The following is a 16,479-nucleotide window of genomic DNA, read 5'->3' as shown; positions in this document are numbered from 1 at the left end:
GAGAGGAAAGGAAAGGAAAGGAAAGGAAAGGAAAGGAAAGGAAAGGAAAGGAAAGGAAAGGAAAGGAAAGGAAAGGAAAGGAGGGTGGTAACATACACTTTCCCAGTACATGGGAGGAAAAGGCAAAAGAAATTGTCAATTCCAGGCCATTGTAATTTGGGCTACATAGTGAACACTAGGACAGCTAAGGGCTACATTTGGTTCCTGGTTTTAAAATAAACAACAATAAAAGATTATAGTAAAGGGACTCTGGACAGCTCGAGTGTGGTGAGCATGGTTCTGGTAGTCTTTCCATTTCCCCCGTTCCCTCTGCTTTGCTAAAGATCTTTAGATTACATTCTCAAAGCTAACTACCATAGTCATTTTCTTTATTACGCCATTTCATCCTCCTCAGACCAAATACCAAGGTCCCTCTTTGGAAGTATTTAAGGCCAACAACCCTAAACCCCCTTGTTGAACCTAATTAACATGCCAAATTAAAATTAAGACCTCATCGTTACGTGAAATTTCCTTTTTCATTTTATAAACTGCCATTTGTCTTTGTGCCATATCTGCTTCCTCTCTATCCAGAGGCAGTCCTTTGTATCCTGGAACAAATATCTGTGTCCCCTCCCTTCTCCTCCCCTTCTCACGCATCCTCTATCTCCTGTGTTTGTCTCACCCCCTGCCCTCTGTCTCTTCTTTGTACTGAGAGCTGGGTCTTGGGGTGTCCTGGACTGGATAATTTCCTTTTCATAACCAATTTTATGACTGTTAGTACTGGTTTCACAGAGTGCTTTCCTACCGACTATGTTTTTAATGTTCTGAGAGATCAAAGACAGAAAAATTAAAACACTGAGAAGACCAGAATTGGTATTCTTCACTAGGCTTCATGGGCTTCACACTTTGTAAAGTCACATTATTCATGCTAATAACATACATGCAAATAGATTATAGATCACAATATAACTGATCCTGACGTGTAGCATGTTGTGATGAATTATGATGGCATAGACTAAAAAATTACATCTGTCATTATACTTAGAACATAGCTTTTTTGTGGACAACATAATCAATTCAACATTGAAAACCTATGTTCCTGCAAAAGAAGAACAATGTATAACTCTGTGAAATGTATTTGAGATGGGCTATGTATGACAAATTCATGAATAAGAATTATGTAGCCAGCTCTTTCTTAAAGGAAAACAGACACAAAACAGACAAGACAGATGTCTGGACTTGGAGAAGGTTAGATGCTTTAGACTCTAGATGCTAAAGTACAAACTGTAAAGAACATGATTTGGAATAATTTGGAGGTGTTCCAGGTTCTACTTTTCTCAAAAGAAATCAAACTCCACTTCTCAGACATTACCAGCCAATGACAATCAGCATTTCTACAGACCTCCATCCCACTGCAAATACAGAAGGACCCCCCTAAGGATGGGAGCAACTCAGCAGATCCCAGCCCTTCCCAGTCCCCCACTCCAGCCCTCCCTCTACCTGGGATCAGCTTCAGTGCATTCTCCAGGTACTTGTCCTCCGTGACAGTCTCTCCATCTATCTGCAGCTCCAGCATGAAATCCCGAACAGCCCAGATGAAGTCTGGGAAGAAACTCACAAACTCTGTGGAATTCTTTATTCCATCAGGATTTGGGGAAGACTTTGCCCTGATCAGCTCAGTGAGTTCTGTGACGTAACTGGCACTGGGTTAAAGAAAGGTGAATTCACACTCATGTTCTCATGATTCTCTTATTAAAAATAAATCACAATGAAGAGTCTTTGCTGCCCTGGGTCTCCTTTGCCCCACCAAAAGCCACACAGTGACAGGACAGGTCAGTGACTCCATATGCATTCCAGAACACTCACTAAGACATGGCGTCTCAGGTCCTGCAAGGATACTGCAGCTGCTCCAGGGCCTGGTGGTTGATGGTGCCCATGCTGTTGTAGACAAAGGTGCTGCTCAGAAGCACAGCCAGGGCAAAGATCCATGAGTCATTCTTAGAGTCCCCCTGGAAGATACATGAGGCACAGTAAAGAATCATCTATAAAAACTCAGATTGAGAAGTTGGAGTTCAACCTGAAAATCTGAAAAGCAAAGCAGACAGCCACTGGCTCTTACCTTGAACTCAGTCTGAAAATGGCAATCCCTGCCTTCAAGGATCTCAAAATAAGACTGTGTCTAAGAGCTGCCTTCTCCCATTTTATAATACTCTCTAGGACTGGGATTAAAGGCGTGCACCGCCCAGGTTCTATGGCAAACGAGTAAGGCAACTGGGATTAAAGGTGTGTGTTAAAGGTACTGTGTATACTGTTGACCAGTGGTGATGTTTGACTCTCAGGTCTTCAAGCAAGCTTTATTTATTAAAATACAAACAAAGTGCCACTACATTTCCCTTTTTGTCTAAAATAAAAAGAAGTATATAACTAACATGAGAAAAATTATGTACGATAACTACAAATATACAGACAATAAATACATCAATAGTGTCTTGTTCATCTGCATTAAACAAATTCAGAGAAAATATTTCATATCTATCCTGCCTTGGTGAGTCCATAGTCTTGTATCTAATTTACTTTCTATCATAACTTGCTTTCTGCATCTCGTAAACTATAAATGTAGTAATCTAATCTTCAACTTCCTCAGAGAACCAAGAATGAAATAATATTAACTGAGTAAGCAGGAACTGTAAGCAAATGGCTTCCAAATATGTGGGTAATGACAGAAACAGCTGGATGCCTAGGCAGTCACTCAAAGTTCCTCTGCAATGTTGTAACATCAATCTTTGACCAATAGGCCTAGAATATCTGACAGACTTTTCTGTGAAGCAGAATAATTTGTGTCCTGCTTTGTCTAATTAGGACAGAATACTGTCAGCAGTTGTCTGGGGCATTCTTACCCAGTGGCTTACTTTTGCTTCAAAGAAAGGAAAGTTCATGTGAGGTTTTTTGGATGCCCATGATCTTCTCAGAAGTAGATTGATGCTGCCAGGAGGAGACATGTCTCATTGTCATTAAAAAAACAAGAACCAAGGTTATTAAAACATCTTAAATGCCATATTCTATAGATCTCTGAAGTCTTTGAAGATAACCTATCTAAAATATATATGTTTGATCTTGAAAACATACCTTATGTGACTACAAGTTTGATTATACTAGGTGATTAACTACTAACCTAACACTTCCTTATTATCCTAAATAGCTGGTAATAATTTTCAAGGACTAGAAATTTTCCTTACATTGTTAAATGAGTTATATAGGTACAATACCTTGAATAAGATTTGAAATGTATGTACAGTATGATTTAACAATATTAATTTCAAATTTGTATTTATATACAACATTTCTATACCATATACAAAAGTTCAGTCCAGTGTAAAACATTTAAAGCTAGCAGCTGCTTTTGAAAAAGATTCAATAATCTACCATTTTACCTTATTATATCTATATACTCCCTATTTCTTTCTAGAGTAGATTCAATAATCTGCCCTTTTATCCAATCCTATCTATATCCCCCTACTTTTCCTTCTTTTTTTTTTCTTTTTTCTTTCTTATTTATTTATTTATTTATTTATTTATTTATTTATTTATTTTTTGAGACAGGGTTTCTCATTAGCTATTAAGCCAGTCCTGGAACTGGCTCTATAGACCAGGCTGATCTCAAACTCACAGAGTTCTGCTGCCTCTGCTTCCTCTCCCAAGGGCTGGGATTAAAGGCAAGTGTCAAAAATCTGGCTTTTTTTTTCTTTTCAAAACAAGATTATATCTATACCCTTTCTTTTTTTCTTCTCAATATAATGGTCTTGAATCTAATCTCCTTTAATTAACCTTTTTTTCTGACCATTATCCATAACAACTTGTAACCAACACATTAAACAATGACAAACATTCATAATCCATTTTTGGAAATATGGGAATAGTTTCCTGGGCTACTTCCTGCAGATTGGGGGTGCTGATAATCTCATGGTGATCCAAATAAAATTTAGAATTATGGTCAAGTCCTGATTAGTATATTCTCTGAGGCTAAATCATCTTGACCAGCAGTCTTAAAGCTGCTCTGGATATAGAACTTGGAGAAAACTACAACAAAGTTTCTCTAAAATGTGGCTCCTCTGGGCCATCTGTTCCTATTGGAGATTTTTCAGAGGATGGTCCTTGATAAAACCTTATTTTTCTTAACCAAGAATAAACCCATTGGTAGATATATACACTAAACACAATAATAATATAGCTCACAAAATGTAAACCTAATTACGTAAACCCATTTCCAAAATGTATCCTTGGTATCTCAGAAGGTGAGTCAGCCATTCTTCATCAACTGAAATTGCTGATGTCACCCTCCTTCTCATCAAAGCATCATCCACCCAACTGCACCTAGTGTGATGTCATCCACCTTCTCATGGGAACATCTTTCCATGTAACTACTTCTAGTAGAAGGAGCACAGTGCCACCTGGTTCACCTTTCAGAAGGGAAGACCTTGTTCACCTAGCTCTGTGAGAGCTGATTGGTAACAGCTCTCATATGCCAGTACTTAGAATGACAAAGGCCTCCAGGGAAGACGTCCAGTGATGGGTGGTGTGGGACAATTGTCTATATTCTGTCAATTATGTTTTAAATAAATGCTGATTGGCCAGTAGCCAGGCAGGAAATATAGGTGGGACAACCAGACAGGAAGTAGAGGTGGGTCAATGAGAATAGGAGATTTCTGGGAAGGAGGATGCCCATTCCTCCCCAGTCCTGTTCCAACCATGGAAGAAGCAAGATGTGACCTGCCCCACGGAAAAAGGTACTGAGCCATGTGGCTAACATAAACTAGAATAAAGGGATAATATAAGTTATAAGAGTTAATAAGAAGCCTGAGCTAATAGGCCAATCAGTTTATCATTAATATAGACCTCTATGTGATTTCTTTGGGGCTAAACAGCTATAAAATTTGGTGGGAAGTCAGAAACCAGGCAGGACAGAAAACCTCAGATATCAGATGGCTAGGCAATAGAGATGGATTCTCTCACCTTTGACCCAACACAGGTTAGTTCTAAAGTTCCCTCTCTAGTTCTTCTTCTGGAGTTCAGAGATCAGAGGCTGCCCTGTGACTACTTTTCTTCTCTCTATCCTGCTTCTTTTCAAGTACTGGATGGTATCAGATACACATAAGAAGAATCCTCAATGAAACTAGGACGGTTCTTGGAAGGAAAAACTTTTATCTTGTCCACTAATATCTAACTACTATTCCTAGAATCCAGGAAATTAACTAATAAATAAATTTTTATTGGATTAAATCAAATTATTCAATCTAAAGGCACATTCCACCTAATGTGATACTTCTGATCATTGGGCAGTAGTGGTGACGGCCTTTAATACAGCACTTGGGAGCCATGAGCTGGGGAATCTCTGTGAATTTGAGACTAGCATGGTCTACAGAGAAAGTTCTAGGAAAGGCTTCAAAGCTACACAGAGAAGCCCTGTCTTAAAAACAAGAGAAACAACAAAAATATAAACTTATCTAAATTTGAAATCTAAATAAATCAGTATTTATCTCACTTACCATAGTTAAGTCTGTAGAACTATTAAATCTATTCATGAATAGATTAATCCATTAGATAACAAGGGCTCATAACGGTCAGCATGAACCTCATCCTACCTTTTCCACATCGCCCAGGCCTTCAGAGTCCAGGAGGACCAGAGTGTGCTTTGGCTTGGTGGGGTGTGGCACACACCACATCCAGATGCCCTTGGTTTTAGACTGCACAGTGGAACCCAGAGGGAACCCTGAGGGAAGAGGTGAGGAATAAGGGTTGGTTTGTGAACATCCTACACAGGTAGCCTCAAACATCAGTGCATAGAGGTCTTGTGTGCTAAACATCAGTGCCTGGAAGCCTTGTGTACTAAATCTTTGGTGTTCAGAAGCCTTGTGTGTTAAAATTTCGGTTTATGAAAGCCAGTATCATCTTGAAGGATTTTGAAGGTTTTGGGAGTTGAAGACTAGATGGAAGGGAGTCAGGGAGAAGCCATGGAGTGGCTGCCAGAGACAGACATGCTGAAGCTGCTGGTAGGCCACAACCTCATCGTGATGCACATATTAATGGATATGGGTTAAATTAAGATGTAAGAGTTAGCAAATAAGAAGCTAGAGCTAATTGGTCAAGCAGAAACTGAAATAATATGGTTTCTGTATGATTTCTTTGGGGCTGAGCAGCCAGGAACCAACAAGTAGCCTCTCTTCAACAAATTGGCATCCATGAGGCCAATTAAAATCCACTTAAAACGTAAGAGGGCTTGAAAAGAAAGTCTAGACACTAAAAAACACCAAAGTTTAACTGCATTTATTTTCCTGAATGAGCTTTGCTTGCTGGAAGTATGCTGCAGCTCCTTTAAGACAGGTTTTCCTGATTCAGCAGTAGCAGAAAAGCTGCAGCTTTGAAATGCCGGCTTTTTGGGCCATGTTTCCAGCATGACCTCTGGCTCTTTCAAGAGACCAAGCATTTAAATGGAGTTTAAAAGCAGACTGCTACCACTTGCTTAATGGTAACCTAGACCTACTGGGTGCCTGAAATTGGGGCTGTGAGCATGGCTCACACTAAACAGACCTCAGCCCCACCATTTGGGTCTGGGTGGGGAAAGCAGGAAGTGACATGTTTCTCCTAGAAATGATGCAGCTTAAGTTTTTAAGAAGCGCTTAACATTTTAAGAAGTGCTCCTGGACAGTAAAGAATTACAAATACAAAATATGACAGATCCAGACATAAAAGACCTCTAAATGAGACATGGTGTGTTTTTAAAATATACACAAGCTTGGGAGAGAGAAGAAAAAGAGTACAGAGAGTTATAAAATAATAAAACAAAGTCTTTAAAGAGACAGAATACAGAGAGTCATAGATTAAAAGGAGTAAAGAAAAAATAAGCGATATAAAGATGGAAAATACACAGAGAGTCTGGATTATGTATATTACTGTGTTTTCTTTGAATTATTTGACTGTGAAGGAGCTAAGTACAGAGAAACATTTTATTGTATGGACTGCTAAAGTAAACCAGCATGTATATTATAAAGGTATCTGTGGGTCTAAAGATATGTTGCTTTGGAAAGGGGTTCTTCTTTTGTTTCCACAGAGGATGAGAACTAGTGGTTAGCTTCAAGACTAATATGGTTTGACGTATCAAGAACCCTGGAAAAGTTGCTGTGAACACCTCCAAAATTACTATGCCAACAAAAAGCATAAAGTAATTTGGAGAAGAACTAAACCCATATTCCCAAATACTGTTTATATTTTTTTAATATTTAAAGGGAGATATGCTATAGAGATTTGCATTGGTATGGGTCTTGGTGTATTGATACAAATTTAAGGTCAATTTTGTTATAATGTGTTGTGTATTTTTGCTCCTGATTAAGGTATTATGTTTGTGCAGCTCACTTAATAGTGTATGCATAATTAAGAAATATAAGTTAATAGATAGCCATTTATAATAGTCAACTTATAGTCATATTAGTAGGTTTTCTAGATACATAGAGATATATTTCAGACAGATACTCTACAAATCTTTCAGAGACATTCAGAATATGGCATTTTAAATGTTTTAAGAACTTAGGACTTTTCATGACAATGAAACACATTTGATTCTGACAGCACCAATTACTTCATTACTTCAAGAAAAAGATGGGCATCAAAGAGGCTACTGGTGAAATTTGCTAGCCATTTGGGCAAGAAACTGCTCTTGCCTGGACTGCTTGAGGAACTGGACATGCAGGACCCATAGAGAAATGGGTGAAGATGGTCCGTCAGGGTTCATGGTTTATGAAAAAGTCTACCAGACATTCTTCAGGACACAGAAGAAAGTAACTGGCAAACTGCCAATATAGGCAGAACTGTCTTTGAAATTTCCTGCTACATGGAAAAGTCTGCTGGATAATATGAGCCTGTAGGCTGAAGATAGATGCCCAAATGGTAGAGAAGAACTTTGAATGACTGTCCAGGAAGAGATGCCTCTGTCAATCCTAGAGTTTTAGAAGTTGCTTACAATGTATTTCCTGTTTACTTAGGTAATATTACATCCTTCTGGAGACTTTGATGGAGTTGAAGAATTTATAGCTATAGTTATAGTTTTCCTTATTTATGATAAAAGATAAAGTTGATATAAATATTGTAACTATAATTCTTGCTTGAGATACCTGTCTTGCTAAATGTAATTTTACTATGTTAAAGTTAAAACACTTCTTTTTAATTAAATAGAAAAGGAGAGGTGATGTGGAATTCCCCTCTGTATGCTGTGAATACCACTGGTTAATAAAGAACTCACTGAGACCTATAGCAGGGCAGAACTTAGGTAGGTGAGAAAAACAAAAATGGAAGAAAGAAGAAGAAAGAAAGCTAGAGTCAGGGAGAAGCCATGGAGTTGAGGCCGGAGACGGATGCACTGAAATTTTGCTGGTAGGTCACAACCTCATTGTGATGCACTGATTAAGAGAGATGAGTTAGATTATGATGTAAGAGTTAGCAAAGAAGAAGATAAAGCTAATGGGCCAAGCAGTGATTTAAATAATATGGTTTCTCTGTGATTATTTCAGGGCTGGGCAGATGGGAACCAGCAATCGGCCTCCCTTCAACAGAGGATAAAGAGGCAAGAGGAGAGATATTGGAAGGCTGAACTGATCTGAATTTTTTCCTCAAGTCTCTGCTACCTATCTTCCATGCAGCTGCCTCTGTGATGTCACTAGAACCACAAGATCAAGAAGCCCAACCATTAGGAAGTGAAATCTCTGAAACCATGTCGAGAAAAGTCCTTCCCCATTAAGTTATTCTCTCTGGTGTTTCAGACTCAGCCATGAAAACAAAGAAGAGAACAATCCACACGAAAATCAGATGGAAGCAGTAGAATTGACATTATTGGGAATCTCAACACTAAAAATGGTGCTTTATCTTTCCTCAAAAATATATTAGTTTGCAACTCATCTACTTCAATCTATAGTAGGCATTTAATAAGAGAACGATGCCACATAAGGGCTCCAAATGGACACAGAGGCATTCATGAACAAAAGAACATGGTGCACTCTAGTGGCTGAAGTGTTTTTGAGCCAGCCATTGTTGTACACACCTGCCAACCCTGAAGGCAGGAGACAGAGGCAAGGGAATTGTCAGTAGTTTGACAGCAACTATTAGAGCCAGACCAAACAAGACAGTCAAAAAGAGAGGTATATGTTTACAAGCTTTGGAAATGGTATAGGTTCCATGTCAGAGACAATCAAGAAGAGAAAAACAGAAAAGTAGAAAAAAGAAATTTTTAAAATAGTTTTTATATTCAAATTTATTAAAGAAAAGCAGCAAAACCAAAAAGGAGTGTGCAGCCATAAAAGGATATAAAGTCCTTTAAAATGTTCTTTAATGGTTTGTTTACATATAAATAAATAATTTTTAAGATTCAATTATTGCATTTTAAAAACATCACAATTTTGCCTGCACATATGTGAGTGCACCATGCACATCCCCAAATGCATAAAGGCCAAATAATGGCATCAAATCCTCCAGAGCTGGAGTTACAGAGAATGCTGAGTCACCACATGGGTAGTGGCACCAAATCCTGTCCTCTTCAAGAGTGGCCTAAATCATCTCCCCAGCCCAACTCATGATGTATAAAGTCTTACGTATTCAAAGCAACTTTCCCCTAATAGAAATATTTTATTGAGAAAGAAAACCTGAAGTATGAGACAAGAGATTGATGCACAGGATATCATTGCTTAGGGAATCAAAAAAGGACCTGTCTTGAACTGATGTGGCAGTCCTGTCAATGTGCTGTGTTTACCGTAAATGAATAAAGAAACTATTGTGGACCTATAGCAAGGCAGAACTTAAGTATGCAGGGAAAGATAGGCTGAATGATGGGAGAAAAAAGGACAGAGTCAGAGAAAAGCCATGGATCCTCTACCTGAGACAGACACTGGGAACATTATCCGGTAAGCCACAGCCACATAGCAATACACAGATTAATAGAAATGGGTTATATTAATATGTATGAGTTAGCCAATAAGAAGCTAGAGCTAATGGGCCAAGCAGTGATTTAGTTAATAAAGTTTTTGTGTGATTATTTCGGTACTGGGTGGCCAAGACGAACAAGCAGACCTCCTCTTACATTAAGCACTCATGAGAGAGAGTGCAGGAACCAATTATTGGGGAACAGTAATTACTCATGCAGATTAGCATGAGAGGGTAGATGTGTTGAAAGGAATTTGGCTTTCCTTTGTCTTAATTGAGAATCAAAATTAAGATAATGGCACAAAGACAGTCAGACATTTGGCTAGTACCCAGCATGCCACTCACCGTGATTCTGTCCTGCCAGACGATTCATCAGGTAGGACTTCCCTGTACGGTACAATCCAACAATAGCCACAACTACCACTGGCTGGGAAATGTTGTCCAGAATCTCAATGGCTGTTTGGTTCACAGACAGCTGGTCCTTGTGGTTCTCCACCAGACAAATGGGAGCCATCATTTGTGGTCTGGCCATAGCAACTTGCTAAGCTAGAAGAATCTGTAAGAAGAATAGAAAGCCATTCTTTACCTCAGTGTTACTCAAGCCCAAGGTGAGTTAGGACTGATGACATTTGTACATTTCCTAAGGCAGCAAGCAGATACAGAGGACATTCTCTATCATTCTTCCACAGTTCTAAAGAAGATTTATGTAAGACATGGGCTGCCAGCATGAATAAAGACCAAACATAATAAAGACCAAATAACAGCTATCTTCATAAAATCTGTCAATATGCTAAGCCTTGTAATGAATGCCTTACTTTGGGAATCCCACAGTCTGTAAGAGCCTACAGGTTACAGGTTACTGCACCCTGCCAATAAGGTAGGTGAGTTTGCAAAGCCTTAATGACCCAGCAAAATGGCAGAGCAGTGGGTTCTAAACACTTGTTCCCTCTGTGAATTTAAAATGGCTGAAAATGTATAAGAGCTTTGAAACACACCCATGAATTACACAAATACTAAGATTCCAAATTAATAATCAATGTGAAATACATGGGTATTTACATGACTTTTGACTGTTTACCTTCCCTCCTCCACCTGACAGATTCTGTCTGCAGAAAGCAAAGGAGACCTTAATTGCAACAGGCTAGCCTGGGGCTAACCTGGTCTCTGTTTTACCTAACTTGAATAGTAAGGACAAATTATTTCTTAATTTGATATCAAAATCTCAACCGAGTTAATATAGATAAAAATCTACTTGGTAAAATTAAGAACTTTTGAGCATCACAGGATTTACAAAAATAATAAAAGGGCAATTCAAGAATGTGTGTCAAGCACTGTACATTAAATATGCAATAAAAATTAATATCTTAAACCTCTACAGTTACAACCCAATTTCAAAATGGGCAGAACACTGGACTCTTATTTCTCCAAAGCAGGTTATGAATGGCTATAAGCACATGAGAAAACATTCAGCATTGCTAATCACTCTGTACAAGACAACTCTAAAATTTTAAAGAAATTATTTGAAAAGATGCAGGGTACAAACTGGGAAGTACCAGACTGAAAGATAAAGTGTCTATGTTCCCACAGCAACATGTCAGTCTGCTTTATTGGGAAAACGTGGGAACAAAATTAAGAAACTTTAGCTACAAGATTTCTGTCTTGTTGCTCTGGAGACTGGTGTGAACATCTACAGTCACGTGATCTCATGTGACTTGACTTCTTAGACTTTACTGAGGTTGAGTCTTGCTTCTGGGAAACATGCATACTTACTTGAAATCACTTGCTTGATTTTGCTTGTGTTTTCAGTTTACACAAGAACGAGGCTATCTTCAGACCTACTTGATTTAGTTGTTCAACAATCTTTCAAACCCAGACTGCATTATAATGAGGCTTTCAGAAACATTGAGGAACTGCCACTCAAAACCAGAAAATGTCACTATATACCCACCAGGACAGCTACCACACAAAACCAAAGCAAATAAATGTGAATCAGAATCCAAATCACTTAGATATTTGTGCACTGCAGCTAAGAACAGAGAATGATGCTACATCTTAGAGAACACAGTCTTGGCTTTTTATATGATGAATAGTAACCTTTGGTCCAAGAACTCTGCTTTAGCTACATACAACACACAGATAAGGATTTGGACACATTTGAACACCAGTGATCACAGCAGCCATTGTCACAGTACTCAAAATGTGACTCTAACCCAATCTCTCATCAACAGATCATCCACAGATGTGTAGATTCACAGAGTGTGATGGCCCACATGGTGGAATGTTATTCAGCCAGAGAAAAGAATAAAATTCTACAGCACACTGCCACACAGATGAGCCTGAGGATATTATGCTGATGAAGGAGAATGTACAGAATCATGAACATTTAGATAACAGGTGATGTCACAGGTTCTCTTCAACCTCCTCCCATATATGTGAATAAAATCAATAGCATGACGAAGTGCATATAGCCCTGTCAGTGGCCTGAGCTGAAGTTGCCAGGGCAAGGGAACTGGAGTGTCAGGCTGCCACTTAGACTCTGTCTCTTGTCAAAAGAAAGAAACTGGGCTTCTTACACCTAAAGCCAGTCACACCCCTGCAGACCAGACAAAACATACCTGCCTTTCTGAATGTCCTTCAGTGGCCTCTTGGAAATGGAAATTAACTTCAGCTTTCAGAATCAGTTGTTTCTTAAAGGAAGAAAAAGTAAATATATCTGGTCCTCTCCACAGGTGCAAGAACAGATCTCAGCTGCCTCCGTCTTGCCTTTGCTTTCCTGCCTCTGGCTTCCTGTGCTGCTCTTTTTATAGGCTAACACACATACACACACACACACACACACACAGAGAGAGAGAGAGAGAGAGAGAGAGAGAGAGAGAGAGAGAGAGAGAGAGTTCAAAAAAATCACATGGTACAGCAGAAATGAAACTGAAAGTAAATTACTCAAAGCCCTGTGTACTTAGCAAAGATGCTGGAGGACAGGAAGGCCACGAAGTGACTTTGCTGCCAGAGGGAGAGCAATCCTCTCACTGTGGATAATTTTTACATTTTCTTTCCCTTTAAACTCTCTCCAGCGTTCTTGGCACAGAAAAAGTCACAGCAATCCCAAGGCACCAACTTAGGGAAGTTACACAACCCGGGACAGCTGCAAACATATTTCTCTCAAAGGAAAGTCCCCAGGCTTCTTCAGTGAAGAGCTTGAATGTTTTTAACACTTCTTCTAAAATGGAAAGCCTTCATCTAAAAACAGTTTTTAAAAGAAGCAATTAGAAAAGAATAGGTAGGAATAGTGAGATAGGTCAGTGGGGAGAAGTGCTCTAAAGACTCCAGCAGTGCCAGCCTGGTGACCCAGCTCTGTCTCTGGAACCCATGCAGAGGTGGAGGGGACAATTTGTCCCCTCAGCTCTACCAGGGTATCCTGGCATGTAGACACACAATACTAAACACATTTTTTTAAAAAGACAATAAGTAAACCTCTGGGAAGACATAGATTTCAAAAGGACCATAATTCGGGACACCAAATCAATAGTAAAGCAGCTTAAAACTTCCAAGGAAAAACAATACAATGGAATTTGAATGTCTCATTTCACATGTTATCAGTGTCTGCTTTAAATCATGACCTTTAGTGAACTGAGCATGTGAAACAGTTTAAAATACCACTGTCAACACAGCCAGTTTTCCTTTCTAATATCTGCCGTCTTGAGTGGTGAGCTCCTGCCTGTGAGGTGCCAGCTGCTCAAGCAAGCCTCCTGCAGGAGCATCCTTAAAGCAGACAGGGTGGGAGCAGCTGTGTGAAGAGCTCTGATGACAACCAAAGCAGACAGGGTTAAGGGACAGCAGCACTGAAGCCAGCCAAGCCCTCCTACCTTCCTTCCAGACATAAGCCATAAAACTTCCCAACTCCAGAAAAGGCAGGAAAACAAAACTTGCTAAACAAAGCTGCCAGAAGTTCTGTTATTCTTAGGAAAAACATTAGCATTCCAACACCATGAGAACCTGGATCCTCAGAACAATGGTATGCTCTAAACCCTGTGCCTTGAGATCCAGAAGCTTAGGTTTTGGGAATTAGGACAAAACAAACTATGGGGCTAAACCTCTGCCACATCAGTGTGCTCTACTCAGACATTGCTGGAAGAATGTGAAATCTCTTTTGTTCAAAAAAAAATGTGAGCTGAAATTTCAATTGCAAATTTGTAGGCATGTCAATAAACATGATCACATATTCCTAAAGTGAGAACATAGAAAGAGGCTTACACTAGTAATGTGAGGACCTAGGAAAACCTACTTAGCCTCACAGACTACTGTAGTAAGGAGGCTGCTAGTTAGTTCCCAGCTGCTTACAGAAACTGTATTAATGTATGTAGTAGTAGGAGCGGCGGGGCTGCGTCCCCAGCACCCGAGCCACTTGCTAGCTTATGCCCCAAAATAATTTACACGGACACTGTATTCTTTTAAAAACTGCTTGGCCCATTAGCTCTAGCCCTTACTGGCTAATTCTGATATCCCAATCAACCCATCTCTAATAAACTGTGTAGCACCGGTCTTACCGGGGAAGATTCAGCATGTCTGACCTGGCGGCTTGCTTCATCGTGTGCATCTGCCTGGGAGAGGGGAGCACGGCCTCTGAGCTCACTTCCTCTTCCTCCCAGCATTCTGTTCTGTTTATTCCTCCCACCTATGTTTTAACCTATGAGGGCCAAGCAGTTTCTTTATTATAATTAACCAATGACCTTCCTCCATCAAATGGAGCCACCTCTGAAGACAGAAGAGCTGAATCTTTGCTGGTAGAAAACAGATTATTGGACATGAGTTAAATTAAGATTTAAGAGATAGTCAATAAGAAGCTAGAGCTAATGGGCCAAGCAGTAATTTAATTAATATAGTTTCTGTGTAATTATCTCAGTTCTAGGAGGCTAGGACAAACAAGCAGCTCTCTCCTCCAACAAATTGGCACCTATGTGACCAAGTAAAATCCACTTAAACCCTGAGAAAGCTTAAAAAGGAATCCTAGACACAAAAGAAAAGAGTTAAGCATGGTTTGGTAGTGGCATTTTCTTGGGTGGGTTCTGTTTGCTAGAAAGAAGCAGAGGCATGGCTACTTTAAGAGAGGTTTTCCTGATTCAGCAGTAGCAGGAAAAAAGAAATGCTGGCATTCTGGTCCATGCTGCGATTGAACCTCTGGCTCTTTCAGGAGGCAGAGCATTTAAATGGGATTTGTAAGCAGCAGGTTAAAGACTGCTTACTGGCTCTACATAGATCCATTGCATACTTTGAACTGGGGCAGTGTGCAAGGCTCAGAGGCAGTGAATGGACCTCCTCTGTCATGTCAGACTAAACAGAACAAGCAGAAAGTCTGTATAAACCCTAGTAATGGCACAGCTTAAGTTTTTAAGAAGTGCTTAGCATTTTAAGAAGTGCTCCTGGACAGTAAAGATTTACAGATACACAATATGACAGGTTCAAACATAAAAGACTGCTAGATGAGTCATAGTATTGGATAAATGTATGTAAGCTTGGAAGAGAGAAGAAAATGAGTAAAACGACAGAGTACAGACAGTCATAGATTATAGGAGTAAAGATAATAAAATAAATATTAAACTTATAGGAATAAATAGCCCATATAAAGACAGAATATATATAAGGAGTCTGGATTATGTATATTATTGTGTCTTCTTGAATTTTTTGACTGAGAAGGAGTTAAATACAGAGAGACATTTCATTGTATGTACTGCTAAGTTAAACTAACATAAAGGTATCTTGACTTCACAATTTGAGTCTAAGAATATTTTGTTTTGGAAAAGAGGTTCTTCTTTTGTTTCCACAGAGGATGAAAACCTGTCAGATCCTTCCAGACTAATGTGGTTTAATGGACCAAGACCCCCTAAAAAGTTGCCTTGAATACCCCTCAAAAAATTACTTCACCCAATAAACAGCAGGAAGAAGTTTGGTCAGATCCGTGTGGCATAGGAGGTCCTTCTGTTTATGTGTTGCTTTCATTGGTTAATCAATAAAGAAACTACTTGACCTGATAGGGCAGAACTTAGGTAGGTGGAGAGACAGAGCTGAATGCTGGAAATAAGGGCAGAGTAGCAGACACCATGGATCTCCTGCTTGAGACGAACACTGGTTAGAATCTTGCCAGTAAGCCACAGTCATATGGTGATACACAGATTAACAGAAATGGGTTAAATTAAGGTGTAAAAATTAGCCAATAAGAAGTTAGAGCTAATGGGCCAGGCAGTGTTTAAATGAATACAGTTTCTGTGTGATTATTTCAGGTGTAAGCTAGTCAGGCGGCTGGGAGGGAAAAAAGGGCCCCCCACTCTCCGTGCAACAACTATGCCTATATTCCCAAATATTGTTTATAAATGTTTGTTTATATTTAAAGGGGGATATACTATAGAGATTTGCAAGGGTATGGATCTTGGTTTATAGATACAAATTGAAGGTCAATTTTGTTATATCGTATACATATAAATATATATATATATTTCTGCTCTTGATAAGGTATTATGTTTGTGGAGCTCATTTAAAAACATAATG

The 16,479-nt window shown here is 39.2% G+C and overlaps 1 protein-coding gene and 1 pseudogene across 1 annotated transcript in view; both read right to left on the bottom strand.

The window, feature by feature from the left end:
• Positions 1 to 12,705, bottom strand: part of LOC102001727 (guanylate-binding protein 6) — a 21,321-nt gene extending 8,616 nt beyond the window's left edge. The window contains exons 1-5 of the mRNA XM_005372102.3: positions 12,555 to 12,705; positions 10,285 to 10,495; positions 5,619 to 5,746; positions 1,879 to 1,988; positions 1,480 to 1,676 (exon numbers count right to left, since the gene is read on the bottom strand). Of these exons, the coding sequence (XP_005372159.1) occupies positions 1,480 to 1,676; positions 1,879 to 1,988; positions 5,619 to 5,746; positions 10,285 to 10,471 (622 nt within the window). The 5' untranslated portion in view covers positions 10,472 to 10,495; positions 12,555 to 12,705. The remainder of the gene's footprint in view (positions 1 to 1,479; positions 1,677 to 1,878; positions 1,989 to 5,618; positions 5,747 to 10,284; positions 10,496 to 12,554) is intronic.
• Positions 12,706 to 14,138: 1,433 nt separating this feature from the next.
• The window catches only part of LOC113455845, a 6,020-nt pseudogene continuing 3,679 nt past the window's right edge, over positions 14,139 to 16,479 (bottom strand).

The sequence above is a fragment of the Microtus ochrogaster genome, unplaced genomic scaffold (genome assembly GCF_000317375.1).
Source record: "Microtus ochrogaster isolate Prairie Vole_2 unplaced genomic scaffold, MicOch1.0 UNK182, whole genome shotgun sequence".
NCBI lineage: Eukaryota > Metazoa > Chordata > Mammalia > Rodentia > Cricetidae > Microtus > Microtus ochrogaster.
The sequence above is the reverse complement of the archived record's forward strand: the minus strand, read 5'-3'. Positions and strand labels throughout refer to the sequence as shown.